General features: G+C 42.0%; 1 protein-coding gene across 1 annotated transcript; it reads left to right on the forward strand.

Moving 5' to 3' along the window:
• The first annotated feature begins 330 nt into the window (after positions 1-330).
• C19H16orf87 (chromosome 19 C16orf87 homolog) lies at positions 331-26,186 on the forward strand. Its single transcript, XM_075576284.1, has 4 exons — positions 331-589; positions 20,160-20,256; positions 23,761-23,943; positions 25,678-26,186. Exons 1-4 carry the CDS (start codon positions 524-526, stop codon positions 25,794-25,796), a joined length of 465 nt encoding a protein of 154 aa, XP_075432399.1. The 5' UTR covers positions 331-523; the 3' UTR covers positions 25,797-26,186.
• The last annotated feature ends 1,613 nt before the right edge of the window (positions 26,187-27,799 follow it).

Consider the following 27,799-nt stretch of genomic DNA (forward strand, 5'->3'; position numbering starts at 1 on the left):
ATCACAGATTGAAAAGACTCCCGCGACTGCAGCAGCGTTGACGCCGCACTTTGCAGCCAATGGTAGTTTCAATACTGAACACTACCATTGGCCGCCAGGCATCTGAGACGAGCGCGCGCGCACGTCGTGTAGCGTGCTGTGTGAGCGGGGCCTGGAGCAGGCTGCCTGGAAACTCGGACACTGCGCAGTAAGCTCTGGCTCTGGCCACGCCCACTCCCGCCTTCCATTCGCTGGGAAACAAGCCCCGTCCATTTTCCACGCCTCTGAATGACGCAACGACGGGCGTGAAGGAACCGGCGCGGCTTCCATCTTGTGTGTGGCAGCAGGGAACGTCCCCCCCCCCCCCCGCTCCTTGTTTTGCCGCTGCTGCAAAACCGGCTCGGCGTGCAGCGCTCCTGCGGGCTCGTGCCCGCCCGCAAGGGATCCGCCACACAGTGTTCGGGGGTCGCAGACCTGGTCAGCGGCGCGCACCAAGCCTGGGGGTCGAGCGGCGGCGCGCAGCAAAGGAGCGGCGGGGGCGAGCATGTCCGCAACTAGAGCCAAGAAAGTGAAGATGGCCACCAAGTCCTGTCCGCAGTGTGACCAGCAGGTGAGCGCTGCCCCCCTCCCTGAGCGCTGCCCCCCTCCCTGAGCGCTGCACTTCCCTGAGGGGCCCAGTCCCTGTATTGGCGATGGGCATGGCTGTTAACCTTTTGAGTGCTGGAGAGACATGATACCTTGGCTTACAATGCGTTGCATGCCTCTCCAGCACTTAAAGGGTTACACACATTATGTATATCCTAAATGTCATCAAATAGTTTATTTCATTATTTTTATTCAAATTTGTCACTTTTTTTAGTTTTTTTCTGTCACTTATCCTATATTGCATCCTTTCATTTGAGATATATATATATATTTATTTATTTATATATTTATATTTAAATATATTTTTATTTAATCTTGATACATAAAGGGTTTTTAGTTACTGTATTTTTGGGTCTCCATTTTAGATTCTATTTTTTTTTTTTCTACGTAAAGGGCACTTTAGTTATACTTCATCACAAATGGGTTAAAATTCTGAGATCTTTTATTTCATTCAGTTTAGATTGCCTTTATCATTTTATTACAAAGTAACAGATTTACATATTGTTCTCCACCACTTAATGGGTTAACATTAATTGTGATCATTTATTTAAAACTAAATCGTACTTAATTGGTTTATTTTGTAGTTACAGTATTCCTCTCCAGCACTGGCTTAGTTAAATAATAATTGTGCCCATGATTTAAACTATTATAATATAGAACTATAATTATTTCAATTGTTCTATTACAGTCATTCATCCCAGGTGTATTGTAGCTATTCCCTCCCACCACTACATGTGTTATTTGGGATTCTGACTTTATGTTAACATTTCATATGGCACTTGGATTGTAAGCTCTGTGGGACAGGAACTCCTTTTCATAATGTTTACTTTTATGTCTGAAGCGCTTATTCCTAATTATGTCACATGTTACTGCTGTAACTCGCTATGTGCATGGATGGCTGTATACATGTGGAGTATTGTATCTATTCCTGGCCCCTGGCAGTTAAGTGGTTAATAAACCTAATAAAATATGTTGTAGGATAACAGACCTGAAACGGCTTTTGAACACAAGTTTGTAGGTTATTATTATTATTATTATTTCAAACCTTTTTATAACAGGGTATTGCAGTGTACACTCTGCTACTGAAAGGGTTAAATGCTATTTGTAACATAATACTTATTTTCATTGAGTTCAGTTAGTATTTTTAATCCTATATAATGTTAAATCTAAAAAATCGCTTTGCTTTTTAACTGCAGAATGTTTAGTCATTTAATGCATGTAAGAAATTGCCAGGCCAACCTTACATAATGCTTAATTATGATTTGGGTTTTTCTATTAGTGACTGTTTTGTTAAAACAAATTGCTGCCTAACAACATTGTTTACATTAGAACAATACACATCGTAAGACATTTGTTATCCTTTAACACCAAAAATAATGTAAAATTAATGTTAAAATAATATATATTTTTTTAGACACTATAAATTGACCACGCTAAGAATAGCAAACATTTTTACAAAAACGACCCCGTGTATTCGACAGGGCTCCTAGCCACATCCGGCAGGGCTCCTAGCCACATCCGGCAGGGCTCCTAGCCACATCCGGCAGGGCTCCTAGCCACATCCGGTTCTTCAGGGGCCTCTAAAAAAAACCTCTTAAATATTCCCCAGGAAGATTGCAGCTCAATTTAGTGAAATCTTCCCAAGCAAGAGGAAAACGGTTTTCACAGAATATTAAATTGGGCTCTCTAAATGGCTTGTGGACTGGACTGCCTGTGGTTTATTTCATTGTAGCTGCCAAGACATCTTTAGTTCAGATTTTCTCACATAAAACACATGCAGTATCAGTTTTGAACCTCTCTGTGCACGGTGTCACCCGCGGTTTCTTTTAAAAATAAAGGTCATGCCTCATTCTTTTTATAAGATAGTTTCCCAGTAACAGTTTTTCTTATTTTTTGTTTGTTAAAGGAGCAGTGTGTGTGTGTGTGTGTGTGTGTGTGTGTGTGTGTGTGTGTGTGTGTGTGTGTGTGTGTGTGTGTGTGTGTGTGTGTGTGTGTGTGTGTGTGTGTGTGTATCTCTATATCGATCATGGGGTTGAAGCAGGGGGTCTCCGGAGCTGAAGCCCATTAATTTCAGCTCCGGAGACCCCCTGCTTGCAGAGATACTTACCTCCGCAGGGGTGCCCCTTTCTCCCAGAGATACTTACCTCCGTAGGGGCTGCTGATATCTCTCTGGTTTTTAAAGCTCCATGTCACGTGGGCCAATCGGAAGCCTCACCGGATGATGTCACGGCTTCCTATTGGCCTACAGGGCGCAGGAGCTTTGAAAAGCGGCCATTATGTGATCCCTGTTAGTTAGCCGGAGTGGCTACCAGCACCCTCTACAGACAAGTACCTCCGGAATTGAAGTTAACGGGGTTCAGCTCCAGAGACCCCCTGCTTCAAACACATGATTTAAAAAAATAAAAAAATAATTGCCTGCTAGGTTTGCCTCCCAAGTTAGAATTGTATGGAGCTGCCTATATTTTATCTTGGCTTTATACAGTTTTGGGACGCACCTGGCTGTCATAATGATCATTGGGGTATTCATGAAATGTTACTGTTGAATTGAATGTGAGGTTGGCACTGTCTTTAACCCTAACCCACATGGAGCAAATGCTAAAAATGTGTGTAAGCTGTTCACTGTAAGATTTCTTTTGTTGATGTATAATACTTTGTTAGCCTTGCTATGGAGTATATGTCTCTACGTTTCTGGAACTCGTCTCTAGCTAGTTGGCTAGCATTGGTATATGGGCAGTTTAGTTAATTCCCCTATGCACGCTTTCATAAATTTGTGCTGGTAATGTATGCCGCTCCTACAAATAGCAACAGAAGCACAAGTGCCCTATTCTGTGTATTCCAAAGCAGCTGCCTGGCCCCTTTTCTGGCGGAAACTCGCATTGACTTTAACTTGCTGTGTATATAAAATTATCCCCGGAAAGGGAATTTCTTGTTGAAATGTGAACATGCTGCACTATACCATGGTAACAAATGCTTCTGTACACTTTTCAGCACTAATCTCCTTAGCGAAAGTAGGTTTTAACCTATTTACAAGCAAAATAAGGCTGCATTTCAGTGCCGTAAAGGGGGGAAAATAGCGGTACTGTACCTCACTAAACCAGCTTGGTGCCACGATGGCAGCGCCATGGTTTTGGGACTCTAGATATCCTGGATCTTTCGGGAAACCAAGTGGCGCTGGGAACGTCATTACTGGCGAGCCAATGAACATCTCTCTTCCTTCTTTATCGACCCTTACGCCCTGCACCGTTTTTTTTATTTCTAATGGCGTTTAAGGCCCACATTTTTAGAGTCTTGGGGGTGGGGCGGGAGTTCTGGTTGCAAGACTAAAGCTGTACCTATAGTACTGGCTACTGCGACGTCGCGCAGCGCCGTAGCAACTACATGCAGCCTGTCGCGGGTGCCCATAGTGGGCACGACTGCGACAGAGCAGTCGCGATCGCCGGTGATCAAAGGATTTTGACTTTTTCGGCGATCGCCGCATGACAGCGGCATGGGAGTGGTTCAGCCAATGTGTGCGAGCCGCTCATGGCCCCGCCCCCGGTCGCCCTCTCGTCTCCACCTGCCGGCGAAGAGGCACGTTGATGCGGCAGCGTTTTGAAAATACAAACATTTTTGTATTTTCAGGCGGCTGTCACGTGACATCGGCGCACTTCAGCTGGTTCAGCCAATGAGGGTGAACCAGCTTCGTGACGCGTCCGCAAAGCCCCCACATCGCGTCTACAATCTCCTGCAGCCAAATTCACAAATCGCTTGGGCTGCAGGAGTGCACTCGGCCACGCAGGGACCATAATCCCAGCCTAAAGACCCTCAGTTTAGTCTAGTTAACCCCTCCCTGCCACAGAGGCCTGAGACACGATGCCATTCTCCAGAAGTTAGTGGATTTAAAATGGCTCGGCAGAACATTCTGTTGCTCTTAAACTCAAATTTGCAGAATGTTCTACACTCCTAAAATATTTCCTTCTGCCAACCGAAGCAGGATGGAAAAACCAAATGCAGCTTCTGTGATTTTTGTTGTTTTTAAATACAGGTGAGTGGGTGATGCCTGTGATGGGCTTTCTGTGAAACCTCCAGTACTGTCCCCTGCTTGATGGACAATTTGGAATGTCCCTATGCCATTATTGCTCACTAACCTACTGTAATAAGGAACCGGAGAGCCCTCCCTTCTTCTTGGTCTGTTAGGCACGTTCTATAGCGCCGTGCGCGCGCGCGGAATTTCAGTTAGCTGACGTTAGCCAGCCTTTCTATAGAAGGGCCGCGCACGCACGGCAGGGAGAGGGGAGCCGACAGACAGAGGCGAAGATGAAGAAATTAATCTTTTCGCGCCGCTCCCTGCGCGCGTGTGTGTGCGCGCGTGCGTGTGTGTGTGTGCGTGTGTGTGTGTGTGTGTGTCAGTCAGTCAAGGATTGTAAAACAAAAAAAATTAAATATTTATTAAACTTTTTTTTTCTTTAAAAAAAATCTATCTAGGACTTACTTTCACTCACACAGCCCAGGCACACACATACACACACATACACACACACACACACACACACACACGCACACATACACTAACCTGCAGCTCCCGGCTCTATATACATGAAAAGCACGCGGCACGTGCACGCGCGGCCGCGTAGGAACGCGCGGCCGCATGCTGTATAGAACAGCCCTTAAGTGTATCTTGCAGCTTTGAGTGGTTTAAACATTTGTTCATTTTGGAAGAGCCCCAATAATAGGGGTTTGGCGCCTGTGCTCTCACAGTTTGATTGAACCATTGCTTTATGTTGCAATCTCTCAATCATTGATGTGGTTAACATAGTGCATGGGGTGTTCAAGCCCCCCAAACGGGTCAGGTTTTCAGTATCTCCCTGCATCAGCACAGGTGGCTCAGTCTTCGACTGAGCCTCTGATTGAGCCACCTGTGCTGAAGCGGAGATATTGTGAAAACCTGACCTGTTGAGGGCGCTTGAGAACTGGAGTTGAGCACCCCTAACAGTGTACCACCAGCCTGTGTGGGAAACACTCCTTTTTCTCAAGTTTTGCCACTTTTGTGTTACAAAACAGTAAATGCATATTGTGCAACAATGTTGAATGCAGATGTTTGGGCCCGTATTTACTAAACTGTGCTATTCCACGAGGCCCCTTTTCTGCTGCAGGAAAACACCTTTTTATGCCCCCACAGCCTCCATTCAACTGAACGGTGTATTATGGCTTAGCACTGCGTGCCCAGGACATACTTGAAAACGAGAGGTAACTCTCAATGTATTACTTCCTGGTAAAATATTTTATAAATAAATAATACCGTAATTGATATGTTCAGGTTCGGACAGTGCGTGCAAAGTAGGATGCATGGGGCAGCACTGTATGTATGAGTCTGGAAGTATATTTTCTGTTTATACATTTCCTTTTATGTCCAAATTATCCAATGTAAACGTTTTCTATTTGCAGTACAATGTAAACTGGTTGATTTTAAGCAAAGCAAAAATATTGTGTGTATAATATTTCCAAAGAAGGGAGATACCCCCTGAGGGGTAAGTGTGTACCCCGCACAACGCCAAGGAGGGTATAATACAGCTCAACCCCCTTATAACGCTGTGCTTGGGGTCCAAAGAATCACATCGCACTATAAGCGGATCGCATTAGAAATAATGTACAATTGTATGCATTGTACAATAAAGTGTTTAAGACACCAATAATCGTGTTGTAAAGTATTCATAAATACAAAAATTGGGAGCCACGTTTGCATCGCGTTATAAGCGGATTCGCGTTGTAACGGATCGCGTTATAACGGGGTTGAGCTGTAATATTCCGATGTGACGGAGGACTCCACTACAATAACTAATGCGGGGGTGGTGCTGACTGGGAGTGGGTAGTACTGTAGACAGAGGTAGAAAGAGCTCCCTATTATGTCACACTGAAGAGACACCCCTAGCCGATTTAAAATACGTTTTATTAACACATTGATTAAAAGATATGTAGTGAAGTGAACAAAAGAATGAACCAAAATAATTAAAACAAATTAAAAATGAAAAGAGACGTCGGTTGTTGTGCTGAATTTGGACGCTAATATTGGAGATGAAATTAGTTATTTAACTTATTTAACTTTGTTGTGTACCACAATGATATAATTGCATTAACTGTGATAATGGCTATTTCAATATAACCTTAAGTCGTCAGATATCCGATACTTAATAGCTATGTCAATATAACTTTAAGTATCAGATATCTGACGACTTAACGTTATATTGAAATAGCTATTACCACACTTAATTTGTTTTAATTATTTTGGTTCATTCTTTTGTTCACTTCACTACATATATTTTAATCAATGTGTTAATAAAATTTATTTTAAATCCGATAGGGTTGTCTCCTTAGTGCGACATAATAGGGAGCTCTTTCTACCTCTGTATAATATTTCCATTTTGAAAAGTACGGTAATGCATTTTCTGTATAAATTTTTTGTATGTTTTAGATTTTTGTCCACGTCGGCCTTTAGTACTGAAAGATCCATGAAAATGCATCGCTTCTACGTGTGCTCATGGCCCCCTGGCAATAAATGAGTTATTGCAGTTTTTTTCCTGCGTGCTAAATATGTTTCCATTCACTCTGCCCAGCTTCCTCTCGGGGATTTGGGTTTTACACTTGTTCCAAGATCTGTATATATTCATCTTGGAGTAGAATAATCAGATCTGTATTCTAGTAAACTTCCTTCATTTGTGCATGTCTGGAAGAACGCCATTAAAGACGGGCGGTTAAGAAACTGGCAATTATAGTAGGTTATATAGGTTCTACCGATTGAAAGGGGTTATTCATTAAACTGCAAAAGTGCCGATTTGGGCTGTTACATTGAAACTTTTACTTCCGTGGGAGTTTCTGTGCAATAGTGCATCGATGGGCACTATCACAGTTTTAATACAGTGTTTCTCAACCAGGGTGCCGGGGAACCCTGCTGTGCTGTCACCCTCTGTCAAGAGTGCCGCGGTCCCAGGGGGAAAACTCCGCTGGCTGCTCAGCGGGCCCGTCCCACGTTACCTGGAGACGTACTGTGGAGGCTGTAATTCGGACGAAGAGGAGAGGGAGACACTTTCGTCTCTATACAGTGAAGTGTGTGTTTGTGTGTGTGTGTTCTATTCCTTTTTGTGCTGTAGTGGTATGCGGTGTAAGAAAAGTAGGTGGAGGGGGGTGAGTGCTGTGTGAGAAGGGGATGATACATGTTGAGTGTAAGGGTGAATATGATGCTTGTGATAAGGAGGGTAAGTGTATGCAAGTAAATGCTGACGTGAGGATGGTATGAAGAGACTGAAGAGCAGGGTGCCCCGATTATTTAAAAAATTCTTCAGAGGTGCCCCATCTCAATAAAGGTTGGGAACCGCTGGTTTAATAAGTAACCCAGTAAGTCTGAGAAACGGCTTAATCCAATGGATAACACGTGCAGGAGCACACGCTTATTGTATGTGTACAATGTACATGTGTATTAGAGGGGGGTTTGTATAGCTCTTGTTGCTCTAAATATTTTTGTTAACTGTTGCCAGGATTCATGAGGCTCCAAAGTGGGCGATTTGTAACCGATCCGGAGTCAACTGTCACCCAAGTTAATGACTGACTGGGTACTGCGCTCGATCTGCTGCGTTGTGTCCATCCATGGTGCTCCTCTTACACCAAAGCAAGAGGACCCAGTAACGCTCTGCCCTGTATTGCAGTCCCCTCTACAAGAGACGCTTCACTTTGAAAAGTTGATTTTGCGAAGGGGCAGCTTTGCGATTTTCAAATCCCTTGACACCTTCCCCATCGCTCTTATTTTGATGATCATGCTCTGACTTTTTTTTAACAAATATTTTGAATACACAATTTGGTAGGAATGCAGCATGAATGGGATATTCTTGATCAAAAAAGAGCCTTATGTTGTAGGCGCTTGGCAGTGGAGTGGTTAAAATTGGTTGTAAGAAGTCGGTTCTTATTCAAATGCTTGGGAGTTCACAGAGAGAACCATTTAAACTCTATATGGAAACATGTCAATTATTTAAAAAAAAAAAAATTCCCCTGCATGTTAACTATGTGAATGTAAAATTCGATTCCTAGGATATGGTGTGTAAATGCTAGAAAGCTTTGCCTGTTTGCGGTCTTGCCTTCTTTGTATGCAGTTCTAAGTCCGTTGAAATGTGAAAGCAGACTTGCTCTGCACCGACCCCCGAAATGAATGCTGTGTGTCGCAGTGGAGAGCGGCTGCGTGAGTTCATAAGGACAAGACCTCCTGCTTTAAGCAATTTCAAACAGTTGATGTTGGTATCCTTCAACATTTCTCTGCATTTCTATTGCATTACATGTGCAAATGTTTTCATCAATACCTTTTCCTCCGTCCATCACAGGACACAGCTGATCTAGAGACAGAGCCATTTTAAACGTAATCTTAAATATTGTGATGGGGAAACTTCTTTGCTGGCACCTAGTCAATTTTGATGGGACAACACTCCTTCATGGAGACGAAAATGTGTAACGGAAGTGACATAAGGCACGAGCATGCGCACCCCCGTTTGCTCATTTGCTGAAGCGGTTAGCGCCGCATGCGCAGACACAGCCAGGGTGCCTGATGGGCGTTGTAGTTCGGGGGCTGGATGTCAAGCATCCAAAGGAAGTCAGAAGAGCAGGCCCGAGTGACTACAAGTCCCAGCAACGCTGGCGATGACCTTCACCTCAAACCCCTCCCTAACCCCCTCACCTCAATCGACTGGCCGGGAAAGAGTCAAGTTCAGGGGGGATAGGGGGTGGTTCCACGGTTTGTGGGTTGATGTGACCTTTGTTCTGACCTAACGCATTGCGCATCCGTTCAGAAACGTAATGAATTGGCGTACATGTATCAAATACACAGAAACAAGAGGTGCTTCAATCAGAGTGAGAAGGGACAGAGAGCTGCAACTCTCCCCCCTCTCCCCATGTACATTACTCCCCTCTATTCTACTCTGGTAAAGGCAGAGAAGCCCCCGCAGGCAGCACTGTGCTCATTGTATCCATGCAGTGTGAGCTGTGCAGAGATGTACTGCTGATCATTTATATCCCCAGCTAAATACCAAACATTAATGCTTGGCTTCTATTGAAGTGAAACTTATTTGGTGGCACAGAGGGGTTTTGTTTTTTTGTTTTGTATTTTTATATATCGTTGAAATTTTTTTATTGCATTTTACATAACAAAACCTATTACATTTGAATAAAACCACAAAATACCAGTTTACAGTGATTACAATATTCCTTTACATTTAACAGTGCACTAAACCAGTAAATAATATATTACAATTACATATACTTTAGACCAGCGGTGCGCAAACTGTGGGGCGCGACCCCCAGGGGGGGCGCAAGACTACCGACGGGGGGCGCGGGGTTTACAGAGGCCCCGCGCGCTTCCCGAAGGCACTTAAATTAAGTGCCGGGGGAGCTGCAGGGCCTCTGCAAACCTAACTTACCGTGGCTCTGGCGGCTTCCTCCTGCGTCACCATGGCAACGCGGCGTCAAAATGGCGCTGCGAGGTCATGTGCCGTCACGTTGCTATGGCAACGTGACGTCATTACGCCGGAGCGCGGGTAAGTTGGGGTTGGGGGGGGCGCGGGAGTGAGGGGACAGCCGGCAGGGGGGCGCAGGGAAAAAAGTTTGCGCCCCCCTGCTTTAGACAATGACAAACAAAAAATGAAATACAATTTTAAATCGAGTCAGTTCTATTTGCATTGTATCATTTCCCTCCCTACAGAGTTTTGATGGGAAAAAGCTCGTTGTTTGTAACGAAAATGAGTACTGAAAGTTATGTAATGGCCGGGTAATGGCCGTGCATGCGCAGAAGGGGCCGCCGCACTCTGCGCATGCGCAGAAGGGGCCGCCGCACTCTGCGCATGCGCAGAAGGGGACACACACACCACTGTTACTAGAGGAATTCCGAGTATAAATATAGAAGTGCAAATGGCAACAAATTTAGAAATGTACCATGTATAATAAAAGGCAGAAGTGGAAAACATGCAAGGTCTGTACACATATAACACATTAATTTTATATAGATTAATATAATATAGGAACTGTAATTAATTTAATTTTTTTAAATGGGGGTGCCGAGCACAAATGTTCTAAGTCAAAATTCTTTGCGTTCTGTCATTGAAATTGTTTTGATTTTTATGATTTACATGGAATGAGACTTTTGTGAGTAGTGGCATTTAGATACTTTACAATCCAAAATATGCGTATCTTACTTTAGTTATCATAAATCAATTATATCATGTATTCCAAGCCAATCGTATGGAAATTTAACACAAAAATAAATAAAATAAACTTTCATTGAATTAAAAACTTCACCATCGCAAATACAATTTCTGTGACAAAACACAAAAGTTTCACTTACAATGTGCGTGCTCAGCAGACACAACTTTATTTTTTTTTATTTTTTTTTAAGTGAACCTCACACTTCAAAAACTCAGAGCACTACAAATCCTTGCTGGAGGAAAGTAAAACGGTGTGTGTGCCGAGCACGCGCGTTCTAAGTAAAACTTCTTTGCGTTTTGTCACAGAAATTTGTATTTTGATTTTCATGCTTTTGAGTGAAAGACTTTTGAGTATATAAAAAAATAATTTTTTATGTACTCAAGTCTTTCACTCAATCAAAATCATAAAAATCAAAATACTATTTCAGTGACAAAACGCAAAGAAGTTTCACTTAGAACGCGCGTGCTCGGCACACACTATTTTTTCTTTTTAAAGCTGTTCAACTCTGCATGGTAAGCGTTTTGGAGGGCTTAATATTTGTCTAATGATGTTTAGTGACAGGTCTGTTGGTCAAAATAGGGTCCTCAAAATGAGTAGTATTTTTAATTATTTTTTTGTCCGTCTCTATAGCAATCATTGCTCAAACAGATAATCACAGGTAGCTGATATTCTTGAATTCTGCTGTGCCGGAGAAAAAGGAAAGTAATTTTTAACAGGATGCGTATGAGTAAAATGTTAAGGACGATTAAATCTTTCTAAAGAAGCCGGTTTACACGGTTTTAAAATAATATTTTGGACCTGCTTGATGGGCTGTCCTCTTAATAATGTCCTTTGATTTTAACAATTCAGTCTTCTCCATTTGGAAGTTTTATAAAGAAATCCCGCTGAGCCCAAGTATCTTTTAAAAATAAAACAAAAAAGCATACAGTACTGTACTTAAGATGAGGTTTTTAAAATGTAGGCAATTTTTTTATTTTTTTTTATTAACCCCTTGTGTTCGAATGTTGCACAGCACACAGGGTTTGCAGTACACTGAGGCCCTTTCTGGCAGCAAAACATCAATATGTAGAATAATTTGTATCTATATCACTCAAGTTTTTACACAACTTTCCCCCACTCTCTTGTCACCTTCCTTGTACTTGCCCGCCTGTCACTTTAACTTGGCAACTATGCATGCAGCACCCTTGTGACAAGCCCATGTTTACTCTCTAACCCCATGGGTTTAGAACAGAATGTTGCAATACATCTATCTCTCCTAAAAAATAAAAAAAATCCCTTTAATAAGTGCATCAATACAATCCACACGCTAAGTTGCCGATCATTGGGCGAAGATCCGGCTAAGGGTTCACTAAATGGCTGCAGAGGAGTATTGACTCAGTATCAGTTACTTTGTAAATGGTTGCTACAGAAATAAAAAAAAAAGCTTCTTACATTATAGTACATTAAACATGTCATTCAGAGTTGTTTAAAAAAATGCTACAAGTATTTTCTCATAGTACAGAACTGATTTATTAAAAAGAAACATGTAGGATATTGCTTGGTCTGCAGCTTAAACTACTCTGTTTCTGAAAGGGTGTGCAGGGCTCCATCTGACAATGCAACCTGTACACGGTTACCTAGTATCTTGGTTTTGCTCAATATATGTTTGTTTGTCCAGATGGATTTTGGTCAAACATGATGTCTGTCTGTGATTTGGATGGACGCAGTCAATAGGACCACGATAAGTAAAAACATTATTTATTATGACACACCTTACTGGTATTCCTTCACATATGGCAGATATAGCTGACTATTATACACAGAGATTCTGAAAATGGCCCCCAGCCACCACAATGCACCACGCAGCATTAGGGAGCACAAGTGTCATAGTTCGGATGCAGAGTGTGTCCAACATCCTTATGGGTACTCTTTGGGCTGTTCCCTTCCCATATGTTCTTGGCCTCTATTCCAAGCTTATGGCTCTTCCTCCCTCCTTTATTGGACCTCTCTGTGGCGCACACACACAGCGTGGGCACCCTTTCTGATCTGTAACTCGGCTTCTCTTCACCTTCACACTATGTTGCATGGTGAGACGCTGCTCCCGGCATGAGATGTAGTTTGTTTTTATTGTATTGCTTGTGAAATAATGAGTGTTTGATGTGCTAAGCATGAGTTTTTTTAATGTATTGGATATATTTTTTGATCACAGGCCTCACTCCTAAAGCCAGGCTCGTTCTCCCTTACTGTCTTGTTTTGTGGAAAATGCAATATGTTAAATATACTGTAATCTATTTATTCCATGACTCCAAAAAGTCCCCCTTTCTGTTGATTTCAGTTTATGCCCTCTGACTCTGTTTCCATTGCTTATCAATGCAGATAACAAAACTACAGTGGCCTTGTCCTATTGATCTTCAAAATAGAATTCAATTTCATGGTCATGTAAAAGCTGCAATATCTTCCCTCTTCTGAACATTGTCACATTATTTTCTTTCCTATTGTTTGAAACCATTATATCATTGTTGTTTAATTGAAAGGCTCCGGTTTGTCTGCAGCTATCCAAGTACTAACCAATATTACAAACAGATAAAAGGCTTATTGTGGTAAAAGGGGATTTAAACCCCCTTTTTGTATATGCATTTGTTCAAAAAGGTCGCCACACCTGCTTCCTTCATTGTCCCTGCTGACGGGGATTCTGGGTAGATACATGCAAAAGCATTTCCACTTCCACATTCTTATTGGAGCTGGAACTGGGGGATTGTTGCCCATTTCATTAACTGAAATAAATATACAATTAGACTCTCGCGACCCACTTCTCTACCCCTCCACCCCCCATTTCCATCGACTGTTGGGTTAAGACGATACAACATCTTTGTTGGCTTATTGTAAAATGAGCATGATTGCTGATTGACTCTCCAGAAAGGATGGTTGAATGGTGACAATTTTTGTTCTGATGGTCTTTGTTCTGTTTTTAGACTATTGGTGGGACTGGGGTTTTCCCCCGGCTATAAAACCTTCACTAGGAGTACCCCCACCCCATTTCCCGTAACCCCCCCCCCCCATTCCAGATATGTGCCAACAAAAATGAACTTTAACTTTCCGTTGAAACCGAAAAATGTGTGGGTTCCCAATATACTGGCCTTTGGTCAGTGTGTTTCTACTCCAGTGTACATTTGTAGTGACAGAAGATAAAACGTGAGGCACGCCCAAATGTTTACACCTTTCTGTTTTGATTTTCACTCTTGCTAAGCTACATAGTTTGTCTGATGTGCAAGGGGGATGGGTGGGTGAGCAAAGAAAACGCAACAGTTTGCAATGCGTTCCCCAAGGTACAGCTAAGCTCCTAAGAGAAAAGGGGTTGCATGTGTTTCTCAGACGTTACACATTATTTCCCAAGGTTAATCGTCCTAAGACTTTATTTGTAACTTTACAGGTGCTGTCCCACTAAGGATCAGAGGGAAGTATTGGCAGACTGGCAGTGATGAGTTTGGTGTAGAGATGTACAAAAGTTTGAACACCACAAAAAACCTTGCAAGGTTCGCCAAAAAAGTGTTTTATTTTTTATTTTTTTTATTTTGAAACAATTGTCGGAACAATTTGTTGATAAAATATAACTGAACCCAGGCTGTGCTGAAAAGCTGCGTAATGCAGCAGGTGTAAGCTTATCGGGCCATGTTAAAATGGACGTGAAGCAAAAGGTGGCACTCGGCTCATTTGCATGTATTTTCCCAGAATCCTTGGCTTACTAAGAGATAATGGGGACAAGCAAGGCTGCAGATCTGTCTGAGACATGAATGTGCTCACAAGTGGTATTTTTATTTGATTACAATGGTGATATTTTGCCATTTACATCAAATGTTGATATGTATTTTGATTGCGAAATTTGCAAAAACCACACATTATGTGCTCACAGTTAACACATCTCTAGGTCAAAGTTGGTAAACTGGTGTTTCTCCTAAATGGTGTCAGACAGGAACTATTTGGGGAACGTCCTATCTACAAACATTGTATTTCTCTTACTAGGCAAATCTGTTTGTTTTTAACCCCAGAAGTGCTGGCGTTGGCCTTGTCAATGAGGGGGTTTGATATGTTTTAATCTCAGTGGAAAGCTGCAAAGACAGCTCATGACGGCCTTCTTATAACTTCATTTCTTTATGACCTAGATTTGAAATAATGTTTTACTCAATGTTGTTTTTTTATTATTAAATGTTTACTGCGTTAATATTTATCATAAAACAAAATTACAACAGCATTGTGTGGGGGGTGGAGAACAGAAATACGAAAAGGTGGGGGAGAGTGGGCACACCCTTCTAGATCAATCCCACATAAATGCCTTCAAGAGGCGAGGGGTTCACGAATAGGTGGCGGGGCCTCTAATCTCCTAGATGAGTGCAGTATATTTGGTAAGGCCTGGAATATCAACGTGAACTATCCAAGGTGTATACAGGCAGTCCTCGGTTATCCGACACAATGCGTTACTCAAAATGGCGTTGTAAAGCGAAACGTTGTAAAGCGAAACACGTTTTCCCATAGGAACACTGTTTAAATGAAAGGTTCCGTTCCTGAAGGCATTTTTAACACTAAAATACACCAAATATTTTATGCAGGCAATAATATATGCAGCACACACATAAATTATATAGTGTATATACTGTATTATATATATAATATAACATAATAAATAATATATTATATAGTATAATCTAATATTATATAGTATAATATTATATATACGCTCTTACGACGCTTTGCAATGTTGTTTATGTGAATGTGTATATATATATACACACATACACAAGGTTGCAAAGCGTCGTAAGAGCGTTGGATAAGCCGTTTTGGCGTTGTAAAAATGAATATAGGTATGCATTGCATAGCGTTGGATAAGCCATTCGTTGTAAAGCGAAGCGTTGTAAAACGAGGACTGCCTGTACTAACAGGGGTGGCTGAATTTGGGGAGTGTACGGTGGATTCATTTTTTTTGTTCAAAGTGTGTGGTAATTGAAAACCTGTAACTACTGTACTTTTTTTCTCTTCTCCTGCCTGATTGAGCCTGCAGTGGGTGTGGTTAGTTGATTGCTAAAGTGTGTGTGTGTGTGTGTGTGTGTGTGTGTGTGTGTGTGTGTGTGTGTGTGTGTGTGTGTGTGTGTGTGTGTGTGTGTGTGTGTGTGTGTGTGTGTGTGTGTGTGTGTGTGTGTGTGTGTGTGTGTGTGTGTGTGTGTGTGTGTGTGTGTGTGTGTGTGTGTGTGTGTGTGTGTGTACACAAAGCTTCCCCTGAGCTTGCTTGTCCTGATCTGTGTGACTGGTTGATTTGAAGTGCTGGTTGTATTAAATGTGGCGTTCCACAAAAGAGGCTGGTGCACAAAATAAAGCAAATTGGACTCAGTAAAAATATATGCACCTGGATTGAAAACTGCTTAAAGGGTTGTCATAAATGGAAGTTTTTCAGGTTGTGCTAAGGTCGTGAGTGGAGTACCTCAGGGATCGGTACTGGGACCCCTGCTTTTTAACTTGTTTATTAATGACCTTGAGGTTGGGATCGAGAGCAAAGTCTCCATCTTTGCTGATGATACTAAATTGTGTAAGGTAATAGAATCAGAGCAGGATGTAATTTCTCTTCAGAAGGACTTGGAGAGACTGGAAACGTGGGCAGGTAAATGGCAGATGAGGTTTAATACAGATAAATGTAAGGTTATGCATTTGGGAAGCAAGAATAAACAGGCGACTTACAAATTAAATGGGGATAAATTGGGGGAATCCTTGATGGAGAAGGATTTAGGAGTGCTTGTAGACAGCAGGCTTAGCAATAGTGCCAAAAGTCATGCAGTAGCTGCAAAGGCAAACAATATCTTATCTTGCATTAAACGGGCAATGGATGGATGGGAAGTAAACATAATTATACCCCTTTACAAAGACCACACCTTGAATATGGAGTACAATTTTGGCCACCACTCCTTAGAAAGTACATTCTGGAACTAGAGAGAGTGCAGAGAAGAGCCACCAAATTAATAAAGGGGTAGGACAATCTAACTTATGAGGAGAGGCTTGCTAAATTAGATTTATTTACATTAGAAAAGAGGCGTCCAAGAGGGGATGTTATATCTATATACAAATATATTCGGGGACAATACAAGGAGCTTTCAAATTATCTATTTATCCCAAGGGCAGTACAAAGGACTCGGGGACATCCCTTAAGGTTGGAGGAAAGGGTTCTTTACAGTAAGGGCAGTTAAAATTTGGAATTCATTACACATGGAGACTGTGAAGGCAGATACAATAGATTTGTTCAAAAACAGTTGGGTGTCTTTTTAGAAAGGGAAAGGTATACAGGGATATACCAAATAACTAAATATGGTAAGGATGTTAATCCAAGGAGTAATCTGATTTGCCAATTATTGGAGTCAGGAAGGAGTTTACTTTTCCCCATATGAGATTATTGGCTGATATTTCACTGGGGTTTTTAATAAACAAGTTAAAAAGCAGGGGTCCCAGTACCGATCCCTGAGGTACTCCACTCACGACCTTAGCCCAACCTGAAAAAGTTCCATTTATGACAATCCTCTGTTGTCTGTCCTTCAACCAGTTTTCAATCCAGGTGCATATATTATTACTGAGTCCAATTTGCTTTATTCTCGTGTGGAACCGTATCAAAAGCCTTTGCAAAATATAAGTTGACCACATCAACTGCATTACCCTGGTCTAAATTCATTCTTACCTCCTCAAATAAACAAATAAGATTAGTTTGGCAAGATCTATCCTTCATAAATCCATGCTGACTATTTCTAATAATTTTGTTTTCCATTAGGTATTCCTGAATATTATCCCGTATTAAACCTTCAAGTAGTTTCAACACTATTGAAGTCAGGCTTACAGGTCTGTAATTCCCCGGTTTTGATCTAGCTCCCTTTTTAAAATATAGGCACCACATCTGCTTTACGCCAATCTTGTGGTACTGAGCCTGTGGAAATGGAGTCCTTGAATATTAAATGTAATGGTTTGGCTATTACTGAACTTAACTTCTTGAACTCTTGGATGTATGCCATCGGGGCCAGGTGCCTTATTACAGGGGTGCGCAAACTTCTTGAGCTGCGGCCCCCTTCCCGGGAGCCTCAGCGTTCGTGCACCTCCTCTCCCAATGGCTCGTCGTCATTTGACGTGCATTGCCATGGCGACGCGTGACGTCACATGACCCAGCGGCGTCATTTGACGATGGTAACGCGTCACTGAAGACCCAGCTGGCAGCAGGTAAGTGAGTTACAGAGGCCATCCCCGGCATTTAATTTAAATGCCGTGGGGAAGAGCGCGGGGCCTCTGTAACAGTCGCGCCCCCCCTACAAATTCTCTGACCCCCTCCTGGGGGGCGCACCCCCCTGTTTGCGCACCGCTGCCTTATTACTTTAATTTTTTTCAAGATATATACTGTATATATATTTATATTATATATATTATATATTGTATATCTTTATCAGTTCTGTACTATGAAAAAATTCTTGTAGCATTTCAAAATAAATACTAAAACCTATTCTGAATGACATTTTTAATGTATTATAATGTAACAAGCATTTTTTGTTTTTTATTGCAACAGTTTACAAAGTCACATCCCTTCCTCTTCTGAAACAGGCTCTGACACAACCCTTTTTGAGCCCTGCCCTCTCTCTAGCAGTGCACCAATTGTATCTAGTGCCTGCCTGGTCACATGATCATCCTCACAGAACTTTGCATCTTTGATCCTCTTCTGCTGCACTGACGGCCATTTAGTGAAACCCAGAGCCGAATTTTCGCCGATCGATCACAGGAGAACAGATTGATCAGCGACTTGGCTAATTACTTATAATTGTTTATTGTATTGGTGCACATATTTGAGGAAAAATAATTAAAGCAGCCGTTTTTTTTAAGAGGGTGACCTGCTTTTTAAGACTTTCAGGGTAATTCTGCATAATTTGAAGTCGCCGTTGATGTCAGTGGGGATTTTCAACCAGAAATTACCAGAATAGCAGATTTGAATAAAACAGGGGTAAACATCCAGGGATGAGGACGGAGCACTGCTGGAAAATACAGGGGCTAACACCATAGAAAAGTTACAAAGTTATGTTTTATTGATGTGGCATGTAGGGAACAAGGTAACAACTTGAATAAAACAGAATTATTCCCCTTAGCCTCCAAAAAAAAGTATATGTACAATACAAAAAGTGTGTGTGCTGAGCACGCGCATTTTAAGTGAAACTTTTGTCTTTTGTCACTGTTTTGTCAGAAATTGTGTTTGTAATGGTGATGTTTTTAATTAAAAATCATGTGTTCCCGTCCGTCCAGCGCGGACTCCTGGTGGAAGCTGGCAACACTTGACGGCCTCTTCTGCCAGGAGTGTTGTCACTTCCGTCACCACTGAAGTTTCACTTAAATGATATGTAAACTAATATGATTAAGAGACTTTCTTCACAGGCGTCAGTCTTTAGTTTGTGATGTGATTTATGACCCTGAATTACCAGAAGGGATTTGCAGTGAAATACTTATCCTTCCTCTGACTTCTGCTTTTTGTGGGAAAGCGTAAACCTGTCCTCTTTCCCATGAATGCTGTGTGAGATGCCAGAGGAGTGAGGAAGAAGACAGGTTGGAGCTGGGCTAGGAGGAGCAGAACGGTTGGTTATAAATCTTAGTTCGTCAGTCACCCTACTCCAAGCGCTGTAATTTACATTGCATGCCCAAGATGGTCACATTCGGACTTTCCTGCATGCCGTGTTTTTGGTGGCCCATTTTAAAGTCAATCCAAGCATGCATTGTTTTTTTGGGTGGGTTTGTAACACCCGATTCGAGGAGGTCTCTGGAGCTGGACTCCATTAATTTAAGCTCTGTGGTCTCCCTGCTTCCGGATATACCGACGTAGGGGTTGCCAGTAGCCGCTCGGCTAGCAGGAATCGCGCAATGGCAGAGTTGCAAAGCTCCTGCACCCTGCGAGCCAATAGCAAGCCGTGACTTCAGGGTGGACTTCCTGTTGGCCTGCGTGATGTGGGAGCTTTAAACTTTGCCAAGGTACTGGCACCCTCTGCAGGTCTGTATCTCAGGAAGCAGGGGGGGGTCCCTGATGCTGAAATGTAATGGAGTTCAGCTCTGGAGATGACGCCCTCACATGCTTCAATCCTAAAATAAGAAACCGCTTGGATTGCTCCTTTTTATATAGAGGTGAATGCAGACTTTGGCCGCCCAGAAATTCAATTCTGTGCGATTCCTGAAAACCTCTCGCCTTCTGCAAACCTATAGCAGGGATTTATCTAGCGGTGACTGGGCAGTGTAACTCCAAACCGCTTTTCTGTGACACCCATCTCATGCTAAAATGTCATTCTTTTATCTTTCAGGTTCCTGTTGCCTGTAAATCCTGTCCTTGCGGATACATATTTATTAGCCGGAAGCTTTTACATGCAAAGCAGACAGAGAGACTTCCGCCCACCTCGGGTAAGCTGAAACTTCATTTACTTTTTATTTCTTTAACAAAGTATCTTGGTCAAGTAAGTGTTTCATTGCCAATGTGTTGCTAGCTCCTATGGTAATTAAACGGTTAAAAATGTAGTACCAACAGCAGACATTTAAATGCATGAACGAGTCTATATTTTATGTTGATGCACAGTGCTAAAAAAAATTGTGCTAGACATTTAAATTTCTAAATATTCTTTCAAATCTGATAACATTCAAAGCCTATTTAAAGGTGCCTTTCATCCTAATCAGCTCAAACTGATCTGGGATCCCTAGCCATGCCTGAAAAGAATACCTTTTTTAGGGTTAAGGCTGGAATTGGAAATTACCCTATACGCTAATTGTGAGTCAGAGCCGTGACTGACAAACCTCAGAGAACACGTGAATTATTGGCTTGCACGTTACTTTGCGGCTCAGTGAGTAGTGGTGATATGAAGGTGCAAACCCTCCTAGGACCAAAGTGACCTCATTCCAGTGACATGTTTTTTTTTTTTCCATGTACTTTATTGTCGGGCTTTACAGTATTAAAACAAACACGTATAAATAGCTGAGGAATACATTGCGGAGTGACGATAAACACAGGATAACAGTAAGTTCTGTACATCATAGGAGGAATATATGCTATGCGCCATTTCCTACAATATTACAAAAAAGTACTGTAAAATTACATCATGTAAAGCCCCTTTAAAAAAAAAACAACCTTTTTTTAAAGTTTCTGGTTAAAATTTTGTTCCCTTAAACTCAAGAAAACGTTTAATCTGATCAAATGACTACAACATTGAAAATCAACAAACCAACTTAGAAACAAATAAACCAACGAATAGAGGACCTCTGCTGAATATTTCATAAAGACATTGTCAAACAATAAAGGTAAATGGCTATAGAAGAAATACGAGAGAATACGACATCTGTCAGCAGTTTAAACATTCGAATAGTAGTAACTTAAGTGCGGTGGCCAGCAGGTGTTTTTGTAATAAGTATTAGTGAGAGTAAGGCCTTGCCCCCGCTGCCTACTACAGCGTCCGCTGTAGCGGACGCTGCGCGCACGAGAGCCCTCCCCGCAATGGCGCCGGGCCCGCTGCGAGGGGGGGGGGGGGCCGCAGCGCTCGCGCGAGAGCTACTCCTGCTCTCAATAGAATGAGAGCAGGACTCGCGTCGAGCGATTAGGCACGCCCCCCGGCGGTTCAGCCAATGAGGGCGAACCTGCCGGGTGACATCATGGCCGCGCCCCCGTCACTCCTCCGCCACGCCCCCGTCACCCCCGGTCTCTCCTCCTGCAGTGAGCTGCAGACCGGGGAATCGGCTGAACGCACCGCCAAAAGCGCGGGCGCGCGTTACAGCTGAGATACCGGGGCCTTAGCCTAAGGCTGAGTCCATGCTCCCTGCTGGCGCTGAGCGGGCGGCGCTTGGCGCGGTTACTTGTATATGTATGTATACTGTATATGTATGCAAGTTCCAGCTCACGCGATGCGCGCGGGCACACACACTCGGCGCTTTTTTAAATAACATTTTTAAACTTTCTCGCTTGCTCAGCCCGCAATATAACCCCTCTCCCCCCCTGCGCGTGCGCAAGTTGCAGGACACCACGCTCAGCGCCAGCGGGGACTCAGCCTAACTTGTTTAGGAGTGTTTCTAACGCGGTGTTTTTCAACCAGGGTTCCTAGGAACTCTAGGGTTCCCCAGGCATCCCTAAAGGATTTCGTGTAATTTTAAGGTCATTTTAAAATTGCAGCAAATACAGAAGTATTTACAATGCATCTGATCTCAAACTCGCTGTTGGAGCGCGTTGGGGTTCCTTGACCAAAAAAGGTTGGAAACCACTGCTCTAACACATACAGGCAGGAAACATTTCAGATACTTTGATACTGTCAGAATAATATAGGTGTTTACATTTTCTAGGAAGTGTGTATATGGGAACTTGTTCACTTCATACATTTGTCATACGTTTAGAGTGTACTCATTAGGTATTGCGCAGGGAAGTAAACAATTGAGAGGCAGTGTCTACATTATTTTATTTTTTTAGGGTGCATTACTATGGAATAATTCTGTAGGTAGGATGAAAGAAAGTCAACAGGTTCAGGACAGACTGAATTGGGCTGCTTTCTGTGGAAGAAAGTTTTATAACAAGTTTGATAACTTTCATGATTTTTCCAGCTATTCGTTCAGTCAGATAGCTATCATTTGAGCCTCCCTTTTTAAAACCTGCAGTTAAGCTATTGATTTGTACATCAGAATTCTTATATGCCGTATTTGAATAAGGATTGAGTCTCTTTGGCTGCTCTATGGGGGGAAGCTTGCTGCTCATTTACTAGGTTTTCCAGATACCCTAGTAACCTAGGCCTTGCTGGGGTAGGAGGCACAAAACCTATTTTATGCACATTAATGTTTGGGGGCAGGGGGGACAGTTTTGGGAAAGGGCTATCCGATCGTGTAACCGTATTGCTGCAGTTTAATCAAACTGCCACAGGGTGATGGTCACAGGTCTGGTTCCACGGCCAGTCAAAACTTCCACAATGAAAATGTGCTCAGTGGGAGCAGTGTAGATGAAATAGGATTAAAGTTCCTAATCTGTTGAACTATTGTAAAATCACATGGCCAGGCCTTCCCAATGTTATCACAGGTAAGCTAAATAAATCTGTTATTGAATGATTTAGATTGTAAGCTCTTTGAGGCAGCGACTCACCCCCTTTCAGAAAACAGACTTTAAGTTGACAATATTATTCCTTTTGGGAAGCCCCGATGTCGCCATACACCACAATAGACAGTTTGAACTGAAAAGTCCTTTTTTCTTCAGCGACGGTGAGAAATTTGAGAAGAGCAGACCAGGAGCTCCGATAATTAGCAGCCTCTGGCTCTGCCTCCCGGAAGTCCTCTAGGGATATGTTTAAGGGGTCTCATCGGGGTAATTGGGAGAGGTTTGATTTCCTGTGACTGCCTTTTGTGTGATGTTATTGTGTGATCAGCGAGCACTTGGAGAGTCCCCCCTCCCCTTATCTTTTTATTGGGTCTCTGATAAGGACAGCATGGGATTACAGCAAAGAAAACACTTGATTGACAAACATTCCCCATTCAGAGACCCCTCCGAAATTCAGCTGTCTGACTGTGATAGTTTTACCTCTCTTAGTTACTTATATTAGTCTTGCATTCTGTTAGCTATTTTAATACACCTGTTTAATTTGAGTAGCCTACTCCATTTAGAAGGACTAACCAGTCCATTGTTTTGTTTTTCAGTAGCACCAAAAATGTACTTGCCGTAGAAGTGAGATATTAAATTAAAAAAATGGTTGAAGAAGTTCTTCCATAATCCTTCTGTCCTGCAGAGGTTTACCCTCTTTGGTACTGGGTGGGAAATGTGCCGAATGAATGTTTTACAAGCACTGAGTGTTAATAGTCTTATATTGGAATATTTCCACATTGTGGCAAGTTTTGGTGTCAAAAGAACATAGTTGAAATCAACAAAAATCGACCTTCTCTGTTTTTACACAGAAAACCGGTCTGACCCCAAAAGACGGCGAACTGAGAGAATTAAAAGAGAGCGAATAATCGCCACGGTAAATAAAGATTTAGAGAACAGGAAAAGGTCGCGATCTAACAGTCAGTCTGATCCAGCCAGACGTGGACGGGGGCGACCGAAAACCACATCAAGTAAAAAACAAGAGGAAGAGAAAGGTAAGATGAAATAATTTCATCATTTCTGCTTCAGGCAACTATTGGGTAACTGTACAGGGAATTGTTAGTAAACCGGCATACTGTGATTCAATGCAAAGCAGGCACACTTGTGTATGAAGTTAAATAATAAATATTCTACTTGGTTCACAAGTGCCTGCATTTCGTTGCTTTGGGTTTTGCTGGTGAAGACGGTAGACGGCGGTGATTCTTTTTGATAGGTGATCATAAGGGTCTTGTAAGGAAAGCAAATTCATGTGCAGATTTGGATAACTTTCATAGTTACCCAAAACCTGCTTCACCCTGTCACTCTTCATACAGCTTTAAGTGGCGGGCTGGACACGGTGACCCGCGGAGCGTCCCGGAGTGGCCCTAGGACTGTCTGCACCTGCTAATTGAGGTGCAATACCTTACACGGAAATTCATTTTTTAGGTTGTGTGTGTAAATAAATGACAACATACATTACATTAAAAAAAAAGGTTTTGATGAAATAAAGATACAGGGGACACACCTTTTCACTGAAGAAATATGTTTGTAGTCCAAGAAAACGCCGTTTCGGTCCCAATAAAAGGACCTTCTTAATTTCTTCAAACCTTGGTTTGGGTAACGTATTGATATTTGCTATGCATACATGAACATGTATTATAACTTGTCCTTTAAGGTGTGCCTCTGTTCTGTGTAAAAAAAAAAAAAAAAAAAAAAATTACATGCAAACCATATACGTCTTTAAATGTATCCAAAATTACATTACATTGGTCTTTTTTACACCTAATTACAGTAAGTATTGAATCACTACTGTACTATTTCCTCTGACATGTCCGCCTGTGCTTATTTGCACGTCATCAACCAGAATCCTTGTCTGTACTTTAATCACTGTATGACCTGGCTCTTCAACTAGTTCTCCCAAAGGTGCCTTACCTGGTGGGGGGGGGGGGGGGGGGAAGCTGAGGCATAGGAGCATTGTAATGTCATTTTTGATACATTTAAAAACTTAAAGGATCATACTTCAATGTTTTGCATACATTTTTACACCTGTGCCATATATACATTTTTACACCTGTGCCATATATACATTTTTACACATGTGCCATATATACATTTTTACACCTGTGCCATATATACATTTTTACACCTGTGCCATATATACATTTTTACACCTGTGCCATATATACATTTTTACACCTGTGCCATATATACATTTTTACACCTGTGCCATATATACATTTTTACACCTGTGCCATATATACATTTTTACACCTGTGCCATATATACATTTTTACACCTGTGCCATATATACATTTTTACACCTGTGCCATATATACATTTTTACACCTGTGCCATATATACATTTTTACACCTGTGCCATATATACATTTGACATTACCGTAGCTTATAAGGGACCTTCCCCCCATCCCCCCTATTATTTGAAGTACTGCGGCAGGTCAGCTTATCCTGCAGGGACTGTAACTGGCCATTATTATTATTATTATTGCCTTTATGGTCGCTTCATTGAAGAAAATTGCAAGTCCCGTGTTGATGTAAAGAGTTTGTTCAAGAGAAAAAAATGTCTCCATCAAACTGGTGCTAGAAATGCAGGAATTTCTACATGTCAATTTATCTTTACGTTCAAAATACATTTTATTATAAGAGAAAAGGTTACTAAATCCACTTTCTGTGTGATTGCTGTTTCCTCTTCTCTCACTGTTTTTTGTTTTTGTCTCTTGTTTGTTCTCTAGAAAAACAAGAGAAGGAAGTGGATCTGTACGCCAATCTCTCTGATGAAAAGGCTTTTGTGTTTTCAGTGGCACTGGCAGAAATCAACAGAAAAATTCTCAATCAAAGACTTATTCTCTGACTCCCATGGCAGCCATGGTCCATGTTGCTTACATAGCGGCGTCCACGTTTTATGTGGCTGTATTAACAAGGACCAGTAATCTATGAACTCTGCTTCTATAGGAAATCACAGAGACTCCTACCCTGCACTAAAGACTGTTTTGTTTTTGTACCCTTGCGTGATGCAGCAATACGATAATCTTCTTGACACGAGGAAAAACACCATGATTTGAAAGCCTTTTTAGCAAATGAATTTTATTCTGGCCGGCCTGCCTAGGTAGCTGTATTTAAAGGCTTGATAAATGTGACGCAATATAAAACATATTACAATTTTTATAAATTAAAAAAAAAAAAAAGCTTGACACATGTACAGTTTATATAATCTTTATATTAAACAGATGCTACAATCAGAGGAGAAATCTGAATTATTGACGCTTTTTATGCATGTAACCCTCCCTGTGTGACTCTTAGGGAGTTTACATGTGTCTGTATTATGAGCTACTTGGGATGCATTACCTTATTCAGGGTTAGGCTGGGTGTTGGCAAAAAATGATGGGCGCCAGGAACTTCGTTCATTCAAACTGCAGCTTTAGTCTCTTGTTAGACACCGTTTCGCATTTATTACACCAAAGTAGAAAAAGCGTCTTTCATAAGAAATCCACAGGTCTTGCAAAAAATATGACAAACTTTATTTGTTGGTTCCTATTCATTGGTTCCAGAACCACCAAATAAAGTTTGTTTATATATGTTTTGCAAGACCTGTGGAGACTGGCGTGCTGGAACTTTCTTATGAAAGCCGCTTGTTACAATTTGTGATGTGGTCTCCCTGTAAAGGGTGGACCCGAGGCATTTCCTTTATTGCGTCCAATTATGTGAGTACATCAAACTCCCTCATTCTTCACATTTGATATATACCGTGCATTTTCTATATCAAATTGAGTGTTCTTTTGGCTCTAGTGTTGGTATAGCTTCACTAGCTGCCTCTATCTTGGCCCGCTAGGAAGAAGCTAAGGCTTAATGGTTCTCAAGTTGCATGTAGAGTCCATCTGTTCTATAATGCTTGTAGTGGTCCATGTTTACTGGGCTTCTGGCAGGCCTGGTACTACTCCCTCTGTGATCCGCTTCCCCGTCTGGGGCGGCCTGCCACCACGTGACCTTCTGGACGAAAGCCAGCTATGGACCCTCTGATGGGACTGGTCCAACTATGTCTAGGGGCTGTGGCTTGGGGAAACCACTCCGGGCATATGCTGTCTCTGTGAATCTAGAGTAATATAGAATCATTTCTGTGGGATGCTATCTAACCTAATGAGGTACTCTCACTAACTAGAAAGCAATGAAGTAAATCCTTACCCTATCTATCTCAATGCACATGTATTTATTTACACAGTGCGATCCTCCTTCTAAAAGCTTCCCCCTTTACTATTTAAATCCAGGCAGAAGGGGCTGAGGTTTAACTTCTGTTGGTCACCCAAGCACCATGTGATGGGGAAGGGGTGTAACTGTGTGGGCCTACACAGTTGACCCTTTAAGACCCTAGTAATCCCAAAGTGTGTTACATTAATTAGACTTTGTAATGGATTTTGTATCGCATTGTCAGAGGAGCTTGCAATCAATTGCTCTTCAATGTATGAGCTCTAGCACTTGGGATTAATGTTCCATTCTCACTTAATCTATGATGATTTTTCACAACGAAGAAAATTTAACTTACAAACTAAAATAGTATATATTTTGTATCCAATAGTTGAAGTGGCTTTGATTCTTTGTGTGCCAGTGCGGCATGTGAGCTCAACGTTACTGATAAGCCAAACAGATCTATCCTAGCAGAAAGCCTGTGACGTAGCTACTACGTCCTGAGGACCCTGGGGTGCAAAACCTCATGTCCTGGTGGCTCCGTCATGGGGAGGCCAAAGGGTTAAGATATTGACCTTTTATTAAACCTTGCACAAAAGCTCTTTGGGCTGTATTTCAGTTCAAAGTTCTAGTAGCTGTATTGGTCCTGGTGAAATGTAGATTCATTGTGGGTTT

The sequence above is a fragment of the Ascaphus truei genome, chromosome 19 (assembly GCF_040206685.1).
Source record: "Ascaphus truei isolate aAscTru1 chromosome 19, aAscTru1.hap1, whole genome shotgun sequence".
Taxonomy (NCBI): Eukaryota; Metazoa; Chordata; class Amphibia; order Anura; family Ascaphidae; genus Ascaphus; species Ascaphus truei.